General features: G+C 41.5%; 1 protein-coding gene across 2 annotated transcripts in view; it reads left to right on the top strand.

The window, feature by feature from the left end:
- Positions 1 to 21,879, top strand: part of LOC141144568 (intraflagellar transport protein 70A) — an 85,242-nt gene that overhangs the window by 9,660 nt on the left and 53,703 nt on the right. For both annotated transcript variants that reach the window (XM_073630358.1, XM_073630359.1), the window contains exons 2-5: positions 262 to 327; positions 5,966 to 6,175; positions 6,471 to 6,527; positions 20,323 to 20,458. In XM_073630358.1, the coding sequence (XP_073486459.1) occupies positions 262 to 327; positions 5,966 to 6,175; positions 6,471 to 6,527; positions 20,323 to 20,458 (469 nt within the window). The remainder of the gene's footprint in view (positions 1 to 261; positions 328 to 5,965; positions 6,176 to 6,470; positions 6,528 to 20,322; positions 20,459 to 21,879) is intronic.

Below are 21,879 nucleotides of genomic sequence, written 5' to 3'. Positions count from 1 at the left end.
ATAAATTTCTCCCCTTTTAATATAAAATTTATATAAACTCTTAAGGGACATAAGAGGCGAAGTGCGATAATGCATCACAACCAGCCAGAGTTTATATTTTATTTACGGAGTTGAGTATATATTATTGGGTTGAAATTTGAATATATATTTCATCCCAATGACGAGGTGGAGTATTATGAATGTTGTCTATTACTGGCATACATACAATGCATTTTAATTTGCATAAAAAAAATAAATAACTTATCTTTTTTTTTTGTTTAGATTAAAGAAGGAAGGTATACAGAAGCAGTCCATATACTTACTATTGAACTGCAGAAACAGTATCGGGTAAGATATTCTCTTGCTAAAATTCTGTTCATAAAGCAGGATAAATCATTCAATAACAATAGTAGCATTTTGGGGAAGATGTATGAATCTACCAGGCCGTGTTCACTGCACTGGATCCCTTCTAATATGTAGATGTGTGACCTGTGATACTTTTGGCTTATTCACATCTAAGTGGTTTCTGTTGTGAGTTTACAGCTCAGGTAAGCCGTGTAATACTCCCCTGAACATGTGACCGCTCATGTCTGGCTGCATTCACTCCTGAGCGTTTTTGCATGGCTCGCGGGCCAGCGGTTGGGCGCCCCTGTTTTAAAGGTTATGTTTAGGGGGTAATTTTATTTATTTTGTTAGGTTAGGGGTTAAGCCCCATACACACTATCAGATTTTCTGCTGATTTTTGTCTTCAGATTTACCAAAACCATCTAAGGTTTGACCTCATATTATATGGTTTTGGTAAATCTGAAGGAAAAAATCAGCAGAAAATCTGATAGTGTGTATGGGGCTTAAGAGTAAGGGCCCTTTCACACTGGGGTGGTTTGCAGGCGCTATTGCGCTAATAATAGCGCCTGCAAACCGACCCGTAAGTGCCGCCGCTTTGATTCCAGTGTGAAAGCCCCGAGGGCTTTCACACTGGAGCGGTGTGCTAGCAGGATGGGAAAAAAAGTCCTGCTAGCAGCATCTTCAGAGCGGTGAAGGAGCGGAGTGTATATGTCCTTCACCGCTCCTGCCCATTGAAATCAATGGGAGAGCGCGGCTATACCGCCGGCAAAGTGCCTCTGCAGAGGCGCTTTGCGGTGGTTTTTAAAGCTTTCTCGGCCGCTAGTGGGGGGTAAAACCACCCCACTAGCGGCCGAATACCGACGGTGAAGCGCCGCTTACAATAGCGGCACTTTACCGCCGACCCCGCCCCAATGTGAAAGGGGCCTTAGGATTAGGGGTTAGGAGTTATTTGAAAAATAGGGAAAAGAAATTGCGCTAAGATAAATGTTAAATGGAGCTGTATCCGAAGCACAGCCCCCCAAAAGCTGCAATTCTCATGTAAACATAAATACAAGAAAACAATCAGAAAAAAAAAAACAGAATTGCGCTATCAAAATTTGATATCAATAATCAAAATAAATCTCATACATTCATCTATTAATAATGAACGTCAAGGGTACGTTTAAATGGAAACCCAAACATCTACATGTGCATATACAAATTGGTGATAAGACCATTAATAAATGCGTGCTTTGTAGATAAATTGTGGTACACAAATGTGAATATGAGTCAATGGTTCATGAAAAAATCCCATAAAAAATGTAATATATAAAAAATCAGTGAATAAAAATTATTAATAAATAAAGATAAACATCTACAGGCAAGACAGAAAAAAAACACCCCTGCAAAAATATATGAATGAAAAGTCCATAAGATGCAAGCTGAATATCATCAGAAAGATTTTGAGTAAAGGTTGTAGTCGAATCCACCACCAAAACAACAGAAATGGACTCTTACCAGAGCTCCATGATCCCCCATAAAAGAGGATCTAGGAATGCATGTATAAAGGTACTGGATGACTTCTCAGTCTCCATCTTAAACACACGGCCACCAGCATCGGATTTTCTCCACGTCAGACCACACAGGAGTTCCAACGTGATCTGATTGGTCAGGAGGGGACTGCCCGATATTGAGGTTTTCTGTTTATCCTGAAGCCATCCAGTACCTTTTATACATACATTCCTAGATCCTCTGTTATGAGGGATCATGGAGCTCTGGTAAGAGTCCATTTCTGTTGTTTTGGTGGTGGATTTGACTAAAACCTTTACTCAACATCTTTCCGATGATATTTAGCTTGCATCTTATGGACTTTTCATTCATATATTTTTGCAGGGGTGTTTTTTTGCTGTCTTGTCTGTAGATGTTTATCTTTATTAATAATTTTTATTCACTGATTTTTTATATATCACATTTTTTATGGGATTTTTTCATGAACCATTGACTCATATTCACATTTGTGTACCACAATTTATCTACAAAGCACGCATTTATTAATGGTCTTATCACCAATTTGTATATGCACATGTAGATGTTTGGGTTTCCATTTAAACGTACCCTTGACGTTCATTATTAATAGATGAATGTATGAGATTTATTTTGATTATTGATATCAATTTTTGATAGCGTGATTCTGTTTTTTTTTTATGTTAGGAGTTATTGTTAGGGGTTAATGTTAGGGTTAGATGTTAAGTTTTTTATTTATTTATTTGTATTTATTATTTATTTTTATTTAATTATTGCATTTGAGCAGAAAAACGCTCAGAAACGCTCAGTTTGCATCCATTGTTTACAAATGTCATGGGACTTGCTATGATTGGTTACAGCGGTCACATGGTACCAGCAGCGGGCTGGTACAGTGATCAGTCACAGACGGTGACAGATCTCGCCACTGCGCGGCCCCGCGATCCAGGAGGACATCATATGACATATCGAGGATTTGTTTCTACAGGTGTCATCTGCCCATAGACCAGATGGGAACTGGTTAATGATAATCAGCAGACACATTAAAGCTGGCCATAGACTAGTCCTTTTTTTTTTTTTTTTTTTTTTTTTGCCAGCAGGCAGGAAAAAAATACTAACCGATTACTCCATCCATACAAGCGAGGTGGATGAACAAATCTCCCCCCCAGTGAGATATTGTATTCTGACAGTGAGACTCTCCACCGTCCAAATACAGTGGCTGCAGCTGCTGATTAACAAAAGTTTTCCAACATTCCCATTTTGACAGAAGTTGATCCAACAACTGACTTCTGTCGAACAGGGACAGCCACATATGGATCGAAATTTGGTCATTCCCTGCTGAACCAGACAAACTTTGATGCTTCTATGGCCAGCTTAAAGTGGGGTTCCACCCAAAAAACAAAAATACCTGGAAAAAATCTAAAAAAAAACCCAAAAAAACATTTGGATATTTTTTTTTTTTTTCACTTACCTCTAAATGCCTGTTGCTAGGTGGTCCCTCGTAGTCTGCCTGTTCCTTTGCCTGGGCTGGTGTCATCACTTCCCCCTCGGCACAGGAAGGGCTCGGCTCTGCTCCCTCCCTCCTGTCAATCATCTGGGACCCATTACAGGTCCCAGGTGATTGAGCGGCCAATCACGGCGCGCGGCGCCGCTCGCGCATGTGCAGTGGGTGCCAGGCTGTGAAGCCACAGCCCGGCGCCCACAGTTGAAATGCCGGCGCCGACGAGCGGAGGGGGGGGGGACGAGCGGGGCCTCGATCCCCCGCATCGCTGGACCCAGGGACAGGTGAGTGTCCAATTAAAAGTCAGCAGCTGCAGTATTTGTAGCTGCTGACTTTTAATTTTTTTTTTTTTTGACGGCCCCCTGGGTGGAACTCCTCTTTAAGTTTGATAACTGCATAAGTATGCTTCTCTAAAGAATAATGTGATAGTACAGTATAACCCATGTCCTAGTCTAAAGAAAGTTCACATGGACTTTATAGGATTGCCGAGAGAATTTCTAAAATGCAGAGTATTCATCAGTCCACACTAGGACAAACAAACAAGCTCACATCAAACATTTGTTGTCGGAAATTCCAATCGTGTGTACGCGCCATTATAATTGATTCACTACAGATCACACCCTAACTGACCAGAAAAGGTCTCTTAAAAAAAAAAAAGCACACAAGTACGCAGGCCATCTGCGACAATGGCTTGGGGATGGATGAAATCAAAGCTAAACAATACAGGGGAAACAACTTAAAGTAGAGCTATTGGTAAAACTTTTTTTTTTATTTTGAATAGAGCAAAGGAGGATTATAACCCCTGTCAGATATTTCTGTTCACATCTATATCCCATTGCAAAGATTTTCCTTCACCTCCTGTCCTATAGCCAATTCCTTGTAGACCCCCAGATCACGAGAACTAGTGTCCCCATTGGAAGATTTCCCCTTTATTACTTTCCTGGGGGCAACCCAAAATTTGGGATTTTCTTTTACTTTCAATAATAATGGTAAACAGGACTAATGGAGAGGGTACTGACAGTTCTAATCCCTCTCCACGCTATCCAAAAAAAAAAAAGTTTTGCCTTGAGGCTGGGTTCAAACTGCTCCGACACGGAAGTCGCAAGACTTCCGATCTGACTTTGCTCTGTGACTTCATGTCCGACTTCCATGCAACTTTAATGTGACTTCAATGAACTTTGAGATGATTGCGACTTGTCCTTTGACCAATTAAAACAATTCCTTTGCTTCTGGTATGGAGGAAACCCCACGCCAAAATGTAAAAAAGAAACAATGTAGGGTCTGGTAAGGATTTTGAGGGGAAACCCCACGCCCAAAACATTTTTATAAAAAAATGCCTTAGGGTCTCCCCCAAGATCCATACCAGACCCTTATTTGAGCATGCAGCCTGGCAAGTCGGGAAAGGGGGGGCGAACATATAGTTATCTAAGAACGGCAGACAATGGAGCTGACACAACAGCGGGAGCCAGCGTCGGAGGAGGACCATTTTTTTTTATTTTTAGCGGGGCGGCAGAGGGGGAAGACCAGAGGAAGAAGACATCGGTGGCGTAATCGGAGAAAGAGAAGACACGTGGAGCTGCAATGGGGGACATTCTTCATTTTTAATAAAAGATTTGTCAAAAATGGTCTCTTGTTTTGTATAACACGACACTTCCACCCCATACTCATTCACATGGGGGGGGGGATCTGGGGGCTTCCAGATTCCAATAAGCCACCTACCTGCAGACCCCAAGAACCACCACCCAGGGTTGTTGGGAAGAGGCTCTTGTCCCCAACAACATAGGGACAAGGTGCTTTGGGGTGGAGGGGGCTGAGCCCCAAAGCACCCCCCCCCAGGTTGAGGGCATGTGGCCTGGTATGGTCAAGGAGAGGGTGTTGGGCAATCGCTCACCCCCCTTTTTCCTGAGCTGCCAGGCTGCATGCTCAGATAAGGGACTGATATGGATTGGTGAAGGACAATTTTTTTTATTTTTATTTTGGCGTGAGTTACGCTTTAAAGGAGTTGTAAAGGGAGGCAGAAGGTTTTTTATCGTAATGGTTTTTATGCATTAAGATGATAAACCTTCTATGTGTAGCAGCCTCCCTGACACCCCCAATTACCTACCTGAACTCTTTCTCTCTCCTGCAATGTCCACAATTCCCTCAGCCATCCAGTACACTCCTCCTGATTGGTTGAGACAGAGCAGCGGCGCTATTAGCTCCCGCAGCTGTCAATCAAAGTCAGTCAGCCAATCAAGGGAGAGAGGGAACGGGGCCAGGTCGGGGCTCCGTGTCTGAATGGATACACGGAGCTCTGACTCGGCTTGGGTGACAACCTGTAGCAAGCTGCTGGCTGAGGGGCACTCAAAGGAGGGAGGGGCTAGGAGCAGCAAAGAGGGACCCGAGAAGAGGAGGATCGGGGCTGCTCTGTGCAAAACTAACTGCACATAGGAGGTAAGTACAACAGAAATAGAATAGCTTAAAAATAAAATAAAAAGTCCATCAGCAGCAAAGGGACGGGCTGTCAATCAAACCTAATTATTACATTACCAAATTGTGCCTTGTTGTCTTAAAATAACCTACTTTATCTTGGACTAGCAGTGTAATATTATGTCCCAAATTATAATCTCCTCTCTTTTTTTTTTTTTTTTTTTAATCTAGTCTAGGGCTGGCCTGTCTCTCTTGGGTTACTGTTATTTTCAGATGCAAGACTTTGTGAATGCTGCTGACTGCTATGAGCAGCTTATGCAAATCAACCCTGAAGTGGATGAGTATAAACTGTATTATGCTCAGTCTTTGTACAAGGCATGCATGTATCCAGAGGCAATGAAAGCCACATTTCTGTTGGATAACCCTGCCTACCAAAGCAAGGTAATGATGATGGATTTATCTCAACTTCTTTCCTATTGGATCAAAGACAAAAAGCAAAAATGTAGATGATGTGCAATAGGCAGATATTAAATAATTATAGTAAATACAGTTTTATCGTCGTGTTCTGTAGTCACGTGTGTTTTAGGAATGTAGAGTATAAGGTTGGTAAGGCTAGTATAGTGTGAACCTGTAGTTCTTTTGTTGCTAGCCATTTGCAATCCTGAATGGCATGCAATGCTGATAGTGTTTGCGTATATAAACAAGCATGCTTGATGGCTTTTCTTGTTTTTCTTAGGTGTTGAAACTACAAGCTTGCATTAAATATGGGGAAGAGGAGCTGTCGGCAGCTAAGGTAAACTTTTTTAGTTTTTTTAACTCAATTTTATTACATTTTTATATACAAAAGAAAAGAAAGGGGTTCAACGAGGAGCCCCTGGTCGGACTTTAAGGCACAGCAAACCAAAGGGATCAGATTCAAAGTAGAAATATACAATATAATTCTGCGCTGCTCTGAAGGAAAAAACAGCAGCTAACACGGCCAACAAGATATATGCCAAGCAAAAGAAAACCAAAATAAGTGTAGCGCTAAAAGGTATTGAAATGTCCAATGTCCACAATAAAAAGGTGAACCAATGGTTTCCAATTATGAAATGTGGAGGGGAAACCATCGATATATGTATGAATCCAAATAATAAGAAGTCCTCAAGAGCTGTATGACTTCAAACCAAGGGTACATCAACAGGTATATGACATCTCAAGTGAAGACAGACACACCACCACCACCAATAAGGAGGCTTACCAGATTGAATGGACCCAAAGGGGCATACGCTGAGTTGGGTCACACAAGGCTTAGGTGGTCAGTGGCTGTAGATTGCCCGGGGGGGGGGGGGGTGATGTTTATGGGATGAACCATAGGTTGCTGTATCACTCGGAACGATGTTGGGAACCAGATGATGGTGGTGACAATTAGGGAGGAAGGAGGAAAAGCTTGTGCAAGAGGACGAAGTGCGTCGGGTAGGACCCCACTGCCACCATCTCTTTACAGCGCTGTTTTTTAATGGATTTACATGTGAGTGTATTTTTTTAATTTTTAATAAATTTCATTCTGTATACGGATTTATACTATGTGGCTTTTCCTCCTTCCTCCCTAATTGTCACCACTATCATCTGGTTCCCAACATCGTTCCGAGTGATACAGCAACCTATGGTTCATCCCATAAACATCACCCCGCCGGGCCATCTACAGCCACTGACCACCTAAGCCTTGTGTGACCCAACTCGGCGTATGCCCCTTTGGGTCCATTCAATCTGGTAAGCCTCCTTATTGTTGGTGGTGGTGTGTCTGTCTTCACTTGAGATGTCATATACCTGTTGATGTACCCTTGGTTTGAAGTCATACAGCTCTTGAGGACTTCTTATTATTTGGATTCATACATATATCGATGGTTTCCCCTCCACATTTCATAATTGGAAACCGTTGGTTCACCTTTTTATTGTGGACATGGACATTTCAATACCTTTTAGCGCTACACTTATTTTGGTGATCAGATTCAAAGTAACAATATGATAAACTTTATTAAATACAAATACATAAGTGACAAGGACATTGACAAAAAATATAAATCATCTATATAAAAATATACATGATGTGAGCCCCGATGCGTCTACGCGTTTCGTTCTAAAACTTCTTCAGGTCACATTCTGGTTTCAATTAGTACAGAGAAAAGGAGAAAGGTCTCACTATCTAAAGATAAAAAAACAGAAGCATAAATACATATAGACACATAATACCATAAAACAACGGATGAGGCTCAGTGACCTTCGCACAGAGAACAGATACTGTATAAGTCGAAAAAATTACCTTGCAGAAAGGCTTCCATAAGCTCTAATAATTGATTATAAAAATCTATAATGCATATTTCCGCTATGGGTGCAGGAGACTTGTCATAGGAGTAAGTGACCGTCAGGTAAAAAAAAAAAAGAAGAAAGAAAGAAAAAAATGATAAAATGAAATAGTGCGAAAAACAATAAAGTAATACAAGGAAATCACAATCATTGCATTATAGATTTTTATAATCAATACGGACGTGGCTATAGGAGTGTTTTCCTTTATGTTTTGTTCATTTTTATATACAGAAACACTCCTTTTGTGATAGACGTTTTTTTCTCAATCTTGGTCTATTAGGTTTATATTTGAAGACTGTACAGGAAAGGCATTCTCAACAGTCACATATTGGTGATCGCTGTAGAGTATAGTATACGCAGGCACATAAATTCAAGTGCAGGTAAGGTAGTTCAGTCATTAGCAGATTTGCAAAGTAGAATTATTTTAGCTGTTTAATAGTAGTATGGTATGGGTTCTCCATATCTTCCACCACAAAAATCATTAGTGGTTTGCCAGTTTATCTCCTCAAGGGATCATCTAGTGTCCTAGTAGGATACTCCTCAAAAAGGAGAGGAAGTGTGGAATACCCCAATGGATATAAAATGATAAGAAAGAGGAGAGGGCGCAAGAGCACCACTCTCAGTGTAGTATTAAAAAAAGACAATGTACAAAAAATGTATTAAGAGATTAGCCGCTGGATTGCTTTTACAGGCAGTGTGTGTGTGTGTGTGTGTGTGTGTGTGTGTGTTTTTTTTTTTTTTTCTCTCCATAAAGATGTCATGCCTTATTTTTATCACAACGGATGTTTGCATTTCTTGTGAAAGGAAAAAAAGTGGAAAAAAAAAGAGAAAGTCTAAAAATAAAATAAGTAAAAAAAAAAAGTTTTTTTAAAGTGCTACTGTCCTCTCTTGCTTGCATGCAGAAGAAAATGCATAGGTAGGTCGCGCCCGCAGATGTAAACAGGGTTTGCACCACACATGTAAGTTATAGCCACAAACGTTATAGCGAGAGCAATAATTCAAGCGCTAGACCTCCTCTGTAACTCTAAACTGGTACTGTAAAAACAATTTAAAGCATCGCCTATGGAGATTATTAAGTACCATAGTTTGGCGCCATTCCACAAGTGTGCGCAATTTTTTAAAAAGGTGACATGTTGAGTATCTACTCGTAATATCGTCTTTTATATTTTACCAAAAAATTGGGTTATAAATTGTGTTTTTTTCGCAAAATGCCGTGTGACCTAAAAGATTGCAACAACCGCCTTTTTGTTCTCTAGGGTCTCTGCTAAAAAGTGTGTGTGTGTGTGTGTGTGTGTGTATGTGTATATATGTGTATGTGTATATATATATATATATATATATATATATAATTTTCGAGCAAAAAAGTACAAATTTTTACATGTAGGAGAGAAATGTCAGAATTGGCCAGGGTGGGAACTGGTTAAAATGAATTAGTCACTCCCATTCAGAATCACTATCCAAAAACTTAGTGGAACATACAGCTTTTTCTTCAGAGCAGAAATGTGTAGGAATTTGTAACAGTTTGTTAAAATCCTTGAACTGTACATTGATCACATTGTTTTATTTTTTCAACAAAAGTGGAGTTACTCCTTAAGTTTTTAGACTAGCCTGTGGGCACATAATTGCAAAACTACATTTCATGGAAACCAAATATACCTGAAATGGAATGAAGCTACATAAAGTGCTAGAATTAGCAAAAATTTGACCATTTCTAAATCTTGATGACTGAATGGGGCTCCAGAGGCCTGAGTTATGATCTTTATGATCTGCACGTGACACTGCAGAAATGAAAAGTCTCCTATTCACATCTCTCTGATACAATTGTGGAGCAGCAGTGGATGTGAGAGGCCTTCTCATAACAGGTTGGGTAATGTTATGTTCATCAGAAACCATCACTGGGATGTTTAATGCTGTGAGATTGACCCTAATGCAGGCCATACATGGGTCAAATTCCAAACGATTTGTCTATCGAAAATTCATGCATTTTGTAATCTGATGGTGCCACCATTGATTTTGAAACTAGACCAATTAAGCCTTCAATTTCACCCCATGTTGTTACATAAAAGAAAATTTTTGGCCGGGAATCTTCTTTTCTTACTAGGTCACAGCCCATGCGCATTTCTATTTAGGTTAGAGCTCCCTCAAGATTCTCTCATCGTTGCTTAGAAATTCGTTCATTTAAAAAAAAATTCAAACATGCCTGATCACTCAAATTCGATGGCTGCACGAAAATCGGCTGTCGCTACGGCCCCACTAATGGTAAAAAATTGAACGAATTTTCAAAGGTGCGATTTTCGAATAAAAAATCATTCAGGATTCGACACGTATATGGCCGGCATAATACTTTATTGCTCTGGGGCCTGAAAGTGCCAGGTACAGCTAATTTATATAATCCTAAAATGGTTTGGAAATTCTGCAGATAGTACACTGCATTCTGTGCAAAATTAACCACTTTCTAACCGCGCTATAGCCGAAAGACAGGTACAGAACGACTCTGTTGTCCCGGGAGGGCATCTTCCCAAAACCATGCCCCTCACATACCCCCTGGGGCATGCATCCGGTGTGCTCTGAGATCGCTGTGTCCTTTCAACATGGCTGATCACAGATTGTGGTAAAGGGACAATCACAGTGGCCCTTTACCACATGATCAGCTGTGTCCAATCACAGCTGATCACAGTGTAAACAGAATTGCTGGTTATCGACATTCCTCTCCTCACGAAGTATATAGACAAATATACCGCACTGTCTAAACACACACAAGCAGCCAGCACAGCAGTGTAGAAATAGACAAAAAGAATTAAAGAGAATGTGCAGCGCTAGCAAATGACCAATATCAAAAACGTGAATTGAACATGTGGAAAAATAATGACATTTACAGAAATATTATTATTATTATTATTATTATTATTATATATTGTGACATATACTCAATAAAGAACACTGTCCATATATATGCATAAGGGACCACAGGAAGGTCCTATAGTGTTCCAAAATGTGTAATCCAATATAAATGACAGTCACTAAAATCTTGAGTGTGCATCAAAAAATATGAGAATGACGTAAAGAATCCACCACCAGAAGCACAGAAACACCAGTCGCTTACCGGAAAGATTGAACTCATACAGGTATACACCTAATGAGTCAATGAAGCTTTATGAGATGACCAGAAAGGCTCAGGTTCACTGTTATGGACACAACCTCGCCAGCAGTTCTTATAAATCTCTGGCAACGCCATGACAAATGTGCGGCGCTAGAAACAAGTGGTGAATAATTAAATAACTATAAAACTTATATGCATATATAACACAAATGCAGTGAAATTAAAAAATATATCCTGTGAAGCAAAAATGATTTTTAGCGTCCAAAATAAAGTTCAAGTGCTCCGTGTATTGCACAAAATCCTTAATAATGTGTTATAACAAAGTATTTTTTAACAGTCCATTATGACAAAAAAAAAGCGATGATAGTGTCTTCATGCAGTGTGCACACACCCTCCACCAGATGTACCCTCATCTTAAGGGCTTTATATACAAGCCTGTAGTAAATATTAATAGTAGTAATATAACAGCTTGAAAGATCCTCCTGTGATTTTTCTTTCTTGTGGTGGCTAATTTTAGCTTGAATACAGATCAAAGATCACTCCTTCCTCCTGGTTAGAATGCAGATCAAAAGCCACTACTTCCTTCTGGCTATATAGATATATATATATATATATATAGATATATATATATATATATATATATATATATATATATATATATATATATCACATGTGGAAAACAACAGAGGCTTGCAATAGTGTGATATCATTTTTATAAAAGGTTTAATTACAACTTATGCCCCGTACACACGATGTTTGCTCAAAGTTGTTTTGCGTACACACGGTCGCACAAAGTTGTCAGAATTTCCAAGAACGCGGTGACGTACGACGAGACTAGAAAAGGCCAGTTCAGAACCAAGCGCGGCACCCTTTGGGCTCCTTTTGCTAATCCTGTGTTAGTAAAAGTTTGGTGAGAGACGATTCGTGCTTTTTCAGACTCGTGGTTTTCAGATCGTTTTCTGCTGTTCAGTTTGTGCTTGTGGGTTTGTATCTGCTCTTCAGTGCGTGCAGTCAGTTCGTATTGTACTATTCAGTGCGATCTTGTCCGCTCGTTACTGTTTTTCAGGTCGCTCTTCACAGGCCTTGCTGTTCTTTAGTGCATTCTGTTACTTCGTTCTGAGCAGCCGACCGTTTTCTAACCATGTTGCGTATACGTACTCCTCGTAGAGTTCGTGCTGTTTGGGGGCTTGGTGTTGGGGTCCTTACCTTGACACAAGTCCAGTCCATGAACAGGGTGGGGAGGAGTTCATGGACCAAGAATTGGTTGCTTCAGCACGACCAGTTCTGTCATATGCCTTTGCTCCGTGAGATCCATGAGAATAATCCTGATGATTTCAGGAACTTTCTCCGGATGACGGACCCCGTATTTCACCGTTTGTTGGCTTTGCTGACCCCCTATATCAGCAGGCAGGATACCTGCATGAGGCAAGCCAACACTCTGGAGCAGAGGCTAGTCGCCACCCTGCGGTACTTGGCGACGGGGAGAAGTCTGCAGGACTGCAGCCTGCAGAAGTTCTCGACAGGCATCTCCCCCAAGGCTCTGGGGATCACTATCCCAGAGACCTGTTCTGCTATCATCCAGGTCCTGCAGAAGGAGTATATGAAGGTAAGATTTGTATCCTGTAATATCACATTTTATTGTATTTAATGTTTGCTAATATATTGTATTTCTTTCCTCATTCCCTAATTACCATGATTGTAATATGCTGTGAATGTCCCATTTGTCCTCATGCATGCTGGATTTTTAGGTAATTATTTTTGTTGTCCTTCATACATATTTGCCTTACCTCCCCAGCATGGCCTCCTGGCCCTATATTCACCTCATGTAGTCACTTAACAATGTATTTTATCAGCTCCATAGTAATGCTTTACCCCAAACACCCCCTAAAATGTTTTTAAATGTGATTTGTGCTTTAAATTCAGGCAGAGTGCCAGAGGCTTTTTTTGGGGGGTCCCCAAATCATTTTTTACCCTCCGTCTCCCCAACTGCTAAGTCAGCTGATACCAATTCTCTATCTATCCTCAATCATCTATCTGCTGACTTTGCCAAACCCATACACACTATACCCACCTCTTTTGTGGTCAGATTTATGGATGAATTCCCCAAAGCATGTAGTGCAAGGGTCTGCCTGTATACTTTAAAATGGTACTGTTTCAAGTTTCTGTATACTATTATTATCTTGATAGGTAATAGCAGAATGTCCAAATGTGCTCAAATGTGTACAATGTGTATTTAAATCTTTGTATTATGACACTTCTTACCTGTCCAGTGGGCTGCCAATAGTGTAACTAAGGAGGGGCTGTTCAAAGTAATATATATTATTTAGGCATTCATCTCTCAATGAAGTGGAGAGGATTACCTGTCCAAGAGTCCCCCCCCCCCCTATAATGTTAGAAATAGCCCATGAGAGGGGGGGGGGGGATCTGATAGATGTACCTTATACTTTGGTCTTTAAAAACTCCCTCAAATAAATGTTATCTTGATGTTGGCCAAGAATGTTTGTGTCTAATCTGCTTTTCCTGTTTATGTGCAAAATTACATATATAATATAATATAATATATTATATATATATATATATATATAATTATAAGGGGTTCAATAGTATTGTGATGTTGGCGGTGGTGTCTGCTACTTATGAGTTCCTGTATGTGGACGTGGGGAAGAATGGCCGGATGTCCGATGGTGGAGTCATCGCCCAGACGGAGTTCTACAGGTGTCTCCAGAATGACAGCTTGGACTTGCCACCTCCAGAAGACAATGTGGAAGGACTCCCATTCCTCTTCGTTGCAGATGAAGCATTTGCGCTGGGGGACCATCTTATGCGGCCATTCCCGATGAGGACCCTCACCCCGGACCAGAGGGTTTTTAATTATCGGCTGGCCAGAGCCAGAAGAGTGGTGGAGAACACGTTTGGAATCATGGCCAGCCGGTTCCACCTATTTCTTACACCCATACATATGGCGGAGTATAAACTGAATCATATCATCCTGGCATGCTGTGTTCTACACAACTCTTTATGGCAACATTCTGCCAACTATGCTGGCTCAGTTGGGCCTGAGGCTGGAATTCAAAATGAAACAACCCTGACGGCGCTTGAAAGTGGCCGTCCTGGCTTGCCCCCCCGAGTGCCCATGATGTCCGGCTAAGATACCTTGAATTCTTTGCGGGTAGGGGGGCCATCAATATGCCAGACAATGTCTGAAACCTTTTTCAAATAAAAAAAACAAAGAACTACTCAAATCATTGGTGACATTTACTGCTTGTGTTTCTTTTAGCTGACCCTGACAGAAATGTGATGAGTCCTGAAAATGGCGTGATTGTGTAACCTTACAAAGCACTGTTGGGTGTTATTTACTAAAGGCAAAGACACTTTGCACTACAAGTGCAGTTGAAACTGCACTTGTAGTGCAAAGTGGATTTGCCCTTAGGAAATAACACCCATTGTCACAGAAAACACCAATTAGAGCACCACAAAAGTGTTGGAGCGTTGAAACAATAATCCACACATTCTTGATTGACAATCTTTTTAATACCAGCACAATCACATGTGCATATAGAAAAGGTTTTCAAAACAAACCAACATGAAAGACACAAATCTTGAACTTACAAAGTTCACATTTGGTAGAACTTGAAGGCAATATCAGACATGAGTATTTACAAACTGTGTTTGATATTGCGTTCAGATGGGGTGAAGTCACCCCAGGAAAAGACAAATTTACGAATGTCAACATGTGCTACCTGCCATCACAGGGGATCAAGGGACGTGTTTTGGGGGTGCAACCCCTTCCTCACAGCTATTTTATTATTGAGGAAGGGGTTGCACCCCCAAAACGCCTACATTGATCTCCCGTGATGGCAGATAGCACATGTTGACATTCGTAAATTTGTCTTTTCCTGGGGTGACTTCACCCCATGTGTGCATCTTCAAAATTTGGCTTTTCTCAAATTTGTCAAAAAATGTCAAAAATTTTTAGCACACAAAAAACCAAAGGAATTTGGAGGGGTTTTAAACTCTCCCTAAAACATCAATGATGTTCTTCATTTTTTGTAGAACATCGTTGATGTTTTTCTGGATGTTTTCCAAATCCCTATTACACCCCATGATCTCCCCGATCAGGATCTGTGCACTTTCTGAGGTGAAAGGATCTGGATCCACAACATCACGATCACCTAAAAAGATAGAAACCAAAAAACACCATGTATTATAAATATGCCGGCATTCATCTCTTACCTGAGCCTGTGGTTGCAGACACTCACCTGTTGTGGTGCCAATTTCCACCACGTCTTTCTCCTCCTGCTCTGCTTGGGTGGATTTCCCCTTCTTCCAGAGGTGGGGGGTCTCTGGTCTCCTCAGATGAGGGGTGTCCTCCGAGTCTTTTATCCCCTATGTATAAAAAAATAGGTATACTTAGCACACAGATATTTGATGGCAGAACTATAAATATGAAACATTGCTTGGAAGTGGGGTACAATTGTCTGTTTTGGCAGAGTTCCAAGATGTTGCATTTTTCTTGTCCTTTGTCAAGCTTCAATACTTACCTGTTTTGTACAAGCTTCACGGATGGAGACACACCTATGGTATACACTGGAGCACCTGTGTGGGCCCCTAATAAAAAGGGTGTTCTTGTGTCCCACACTAGTGCTCCAGCGTCCAGATGTGTAAACAGCTGCTGAGTGTCCTCTCCTTACACAGAATCTAGTTTGCATTTCATTCTAGTAACAAACCCATCTACACAACCAAATTCGTTTCAGACAAGTAGGCCCTAAAAAATGTGGGCAAATGCATATGGCCAAAACAATGGTGTTTTATAGGCCGAACGAACAATGTTTTATACGAACGAATAATGTGCCCATGAACATGAAAGTTGCCTTTTGTAACTGGATATCAGTTAAGAAAAGCACATGGAGCAGCACGAATGTAATAAACATAAAGAATAGGAACACAGGACAACTATTACTTTTTTGCAGCACTCTCCGGATCTTTCGGTACTGCTCATGCTCTCTTAATTTCAGGTCCGACCACCGCTTCCTGAGCTGATCGTTCGATCGTCGTACCCCAAAATTCCGGTGCAGACTCTTGACCACTTTCGCCATGATCTTGGCCTTTCTGACATTGGGATTGGGGTAAGGTCCATACTTCCCGTCATAGTCAGCCCTCTTCAGGATGTCCACCATCTCCAACATCTCCCCAAAGGACATATTTGATGCCTTAAATCGTCTCTTTCAGGATCGGGATGTTTCAGGCTCCGGGCTTTCCTCCCCCTCCTCCTCGTTGCTGTAATTAGCACGCACCTGTTGTGTCTCCACCATGTGCTCTTCCCCCACTGCGCCGAACGAGAAGGGGCGGGGAATAGACTAGAAAGAACGTCAGGGGCAGGCGGGATTACACACATGCGCAGTGTCTATAAAGCGTAACACGCGTGCGTAGTACGTACGACCTGTGAGCAGAGGAAGGAGTATCGGAGGCGCCGATCGTGATAACGAAGGTAAGAGTAAAACTTGGGCCTATACTGCTTCTAGATTGAGGCCTATATTGTAACAAGATTAGGAGAGTTTTGCCTGACATTAGGGTTTGTCTTGTGTTGTGTCTTGCAGATAAAATGGATGGCTTCAATGACCACAACTTCCTCCCCCTGTTCATAGACAAGTACAGGGAGCTGCCCTGTCTGTGGCATGTGAAACATCCACATTATAATCATAAACAAAAGAGGCAGACAGCGCTGGAGAAACTGCTGGAGTTGGTGAAGCCGGTGGTCCCCACGGCAAACATCCCCTATTTAAAAGCCAAAATTGGTGGCCTGAGGAGCACTTATCTAAGGGAGCGCAAGAAGGTCACGGATTCCCAGAGATCCATCCAGCAGATGACATTTATGTCCCCAGGCTGTGGTACTATGAGAGACTTCGTTTTCTGTCAGACCAGACTGGAGTCAGGGAATCCCTCTCAACCCTTCCTTCTACTCTTCCTTCCACCCCAGCTGAGGCTTCCGATGCCCAACCTGGGACTTCCAGCCAGGAAGAAGTGGAGGAGCCCAGATGGAGTCAGGTATAGCATTCTTCTACAGATTTCTGGTCAATAAATAAATGATCTTTACTAGATGTTATTATTGATCACTAATTGCTGATTTAATACAGTTTTTTACATATCAATAGACAGTAGTGGGCAAAAATAATTGGGACAAGAATGAAAAATGCTGGGCTCAGAAGGATAGTCTGTTATATTTGTTAACATTCAATTTGCAACAGTCATGAGATGAAAATTGTGTGTGATTGATGACTAAAAAACTAAACTATGTCCCTTTTTCATACACACGAAGACCTCTGCCAGGACGAAGCTCTGGAATGTGGCACACAGGAGGAGGCTGTGGAATGTGGCAGCCAGGAGGAGGCGGGGGTTAGTGGCAGCCAGGAGGAGGCGGGGCTAAGTGGCAGCCAGGAGAAGCCTGGGCCCAGTAGGAGCCTAACCGAATCGCAGGTTCCTCCCCTCCGCCTTCCAAACAAAAGACCCAGGAAGGGGAGTCACGTGCAGGATTCAGCGCTCAGGCTCATTCAGGAGGCTTCTGCGTCCCTCAGAGCCTTCCCCACTCCTGAAGAGGCCTTTGCCTGCATGGCTGCCACCAAACTGAAGGGCATGCAGGAGGGTCAGCGCCAGCTGTGTGAGAACCTTCTTTATAAAGTCCTAACTAAGGGGGTGAGTGGCGAAATCACACCCAATATCCACCTGAGTGAGTTGGACCATCCTCCTCCTCCTCCTGCCACAACTACACCACCACAACGTGGAAGGAAGTGTGGAAGGAAGACCAGAGAGTGATGGCCCTGGGTTCAGTCTGGTCTGACAAAAGATGCAGTCTCTTGTATGACCACAGCCTGGGGACATGCATGTCATCTGCTGCTTTCATGATCTCTGGGACTTCTGAACCAGACTGCACTCCCTTAGATATGGACTCCTCAGGCCACCAATTTTGCAGTAAAATAATTGATGTGTGCCCTGGGGGCCAAAGGCTTCGCCAATTTCCGCTGTTTCTCCAGCATTGCCTCCCTCTTTGTTTGGTTGTTAGCCCTTAATAAAGGAATTTTTGGTTCAATTATACTCGCCTATGTGTGTTTTCCTTCAAAAAGGACAGTTTGTTTGTGAGGAGGCAGGTACATTTCAAAACTACAATGTGAAATTAACAAGAGACACCAACACCAAACAATCTCCTTGAGATTAAATAATACAAGATAATAATCATGTTATGGTAACTTGACACACAAAACACACACAAAAATATTATGGAGTAAAACCCAAAAAAACTAAAAAAAAAATCAGCCTTGAAAAAAATACAAAAAAAAAATAAAACAACAAAAAAGAAATTTGGTCAGATGTGACAAATCAAAATATATTGAGGGAATCACGATAAATAATAAAGGAAAGAAGTTTGTGTGAATATGAGCAGCAAAACTACTTCATTCTTCTCACATTATAAAAAAGAAGAGAGTGCGCTGTATTAAACAATTTAAAACATTGCAGCGTGACGAAAGTGCTGTATCCATTCCGAATGCTAATTTTACCAGACCGAGCTGTTCCGTCTCGGAATTTCTTCTGAGCATGCGTGGCACTTTGTGCGTCGGAATTGACGCGATCGGATTTTGTTGTCGGAAAATTTTATAGCCTGCTCTCAAACTTTGTGTGTCGGAAAATCCGATGGAAAATGTCCGATGGAGCCCACACACGGTCGGAATTTCCGACAACAAGCTCCAATCGCACATTTTTCCGGTCGGAAAATCCGACCGTGTGTACAGGGCATTAGACTCCACATATATTTACACTCACATTTTCATGATAAAAACACGCCTTTGGTATACTGATATACAGAGGGGTGATAATGTCACCTGAAGACCGGTGTGACAATTGTGACAATTCACAAGTTTGTGACGAAACTGGTAGGAGGAGCTTGATCGGCTGACGTGGAAGGAAGCCGGAAGTCTCTTGCAGCACAGACAAAGGACGGGGTGAACCGGGGCTGCAGATCCGGTCTCCAGGTGACCTTATCACCCGTCTGTGTATCAGTATACCAAAGGCGTGTTTTTATCATGAAAATGTGAGTGTAAATATATGTGGAGTCCAAGTTGTAATTAAACTTTTTATAAAAACTATATTACACTATTGCAAGCCTCTGTTGTTTTCCACATGTGATATATATGAGGAGGTTTTTGATAGCCAGAAGGAAGTAGTGGCTTTTGATCTGCATTCTAACCAGGAAGAAGGAGTTATCTTTGATCTGTATTCAAGCTAAAATTAGCCACCACACGAAAGAGGAATCACAGGAGGATCTTTCAAGCTGTTAGTATTTACTACAGGCTTGTATATAAAGCCCTTCAGGTGAGGGTACATCTGGTGGAGGGTGTGTGCACACTACATGAAGACACTATCATCACTTTTTATGCTGTCATAATGGACTGTTAAAAAATACTTTGTTATAATACATTATTAAGGATTTTGTGCACTTGCACTTTATTTTGGACGCTAAAAATCATTTTTGTTTCACAGGATATACTTTTTAATTCCACTGCATTTGTGTTATATATGCATATAAGTTTTATAGTTATTTAATTATTCACCACATGTCATACAACTGATGTTCAGTGCAGCCCCATCGGTGCCATCAATGCTGCCCATCTGTGCCACCTATCAGTGCCCATTAGTGCTGCCTATCAGTCCCGCATATCAGTTCAGCCTCATCAGTGCCTCCTCATCAGTGCACATCAGTGAATGAAAAAAATTACTTATTTAAAAATTTTACAACAGAAACTAAGAAAAAATTTGTTTGTTTTTCAAAACTTTCCGTCTTTTTTTTTCATTTGTTTAGCAAAAATGAAAAAACACAGTGGTGATAAAAATACCAGCAAATGCAAGCTCTATTGTCTCAAAAAATGATAAAAATGTCATTTGGCTACAGTGTTGCATGACCGCGCAATTGTCAGTCAAAGTGTGACAGCGCTGGAAGCTGAAAATTGGCCTGGGCAGGAAGGGGGCATAAGTGCCCAGTACGCGAGTGGTTAATAGCAAGTGTTTCTGTATTTAAAAAAATAAAAAGGTTTACATCAGGCAGTTCTGTTTTCCTTTTCGAAGCCTAAATTTTACGTTTTTGGGTTCCTTTCAGAGTTTAGTAGAACAGATGCCTTCTGATGATCCAGATAGCGAGATAAATTTGGGCTGCCTGCTCTACAAAGAAGGACAATATGACGAGGCTTGCAAAAAATTCCTCACCGCCATGCAAGTTGTGGGATATAAACAAGGTACAATAAGAGGAAATACAAAACAAGATGATTTGACTTTAAAAAGACATGTTTTTACTTTACTAGTGGGGACAGGATTTAAGGAGCAGGTGATGTAATTGGCAAATAAATATTGATGGACCTATTTATTAATACAAAATACAGCAACACAACAGAAGAATGAAAAATCACTTTCAGCTTAGTACTTACTGACGTAAAATTGATTTGTTGCCATGGCTCCTGGAATAGTACACATCATCACTTTTGTTTGCATTGTCTTAATAAATGCTCTTGTTAAGGTTATGGATGTTTTTGCCTTTTGCTTATGATTTTCATTTTTGAAGATTGTGGATTTCATGGAGCAGTCTACACTGCCATTATTCTTTTTTAAATAACAAACATGTTATACTTACCTGCTCTGTGCAGTGGTTTTGCACAGAGCAGCCCGATCCTCTTTTTTGTGTCCCCCACTGGCAGGCAGTCTTGGTCCCCCCCCCCGCCGAATGCCCCCCACAGCAACACTCTTGCTATTGGGGGACTTGGGCAGTCTTGCTCCCGATGGACATTGTCCATTGACACACACACAGCATGGCTCACCCCGCCCCCACTCTCGCCTCATTGGCGCACTGGCTGTGATTCACAGCAGCGGGAGCCAATGGCCTCTGCTGTGTGAGCCAATGAGAGAGAGACCAGTGAGAGCCGCTGCTCTCATGCACATCGCTGGATCAAGATGGGGCTCAGGTAAGTATAAGCAGGGGCTGGGTGGGAAGGTGCACCCAGAAGGTTTTTTACCTTAACGAATTAAGGAAAAAAACTTTTTGCCTTTAAAACCACTTTAAGTGAATAACATTGATTATCTCATACAAAAGCATCTGAAAGTCAGTGGGTTATGCTAGCCAGCAAGTAAACATGTTGAAAGCAGAAGAAATTGGCATTGCAGTATGTTCTGTATGAGGCTGATTAGCCGTAGACAGGTCAGGGTGCCCATGCTGACCCGTGTCAATTAAAAGCACCTACAATGGGTACATGTGCATCATAAAAGGACAATAGAACAATGGAATAAGGTGTCCTTGTCTGATGAATCCCGTTTTCTTTTACATCACATGGATGGCCGGGTGCATGTGCGTAACCATAAGCTGGTAGAGGCAGTGTGATGCTTTGGGCAATGTTCCACTGGGAAACCTTGGGTCCTGAAATTCATGTGGATGTTACTTGATACGTACCACCTACCTATACATTGTTGCTTACCATGTACAACCCTTCATGGAATCGGTATTCCCCCAAGATCAGTGGCCTCTCTCAGCAGAATAATGCGCCCTGTCACACTGCAAAAATGGTTCAAGAATGGTTTATGGAACACAACAATGAGTTCTAGGCCTTGACTTGGCCTCCAAGTTCTCTAGATCTCAATCCAAATGAGCATCTGTGGGATGTGCAGTAAA

The sequence above is a fragment of the Aquarana catesbeiana genome, linkage group LG05 (assembly GCF_042186555.1).
Source record: "Aquarana catesbeiana isolate 2022-GZ linkage group LG05, ASM4218655v1, whole genome shotgun sequence".
Lineage (NCBI taxonomy): Eukaryota > Metazoa > Chordata > Amphibia > Anura > Ranidae > Aquarana > Aquarana catesbeiana.
The sequence above is the reverse complement of the archived record's forward strand: the minus strand, read 5'-3'. Positions and strand labels throughout refer to the sequence as shown.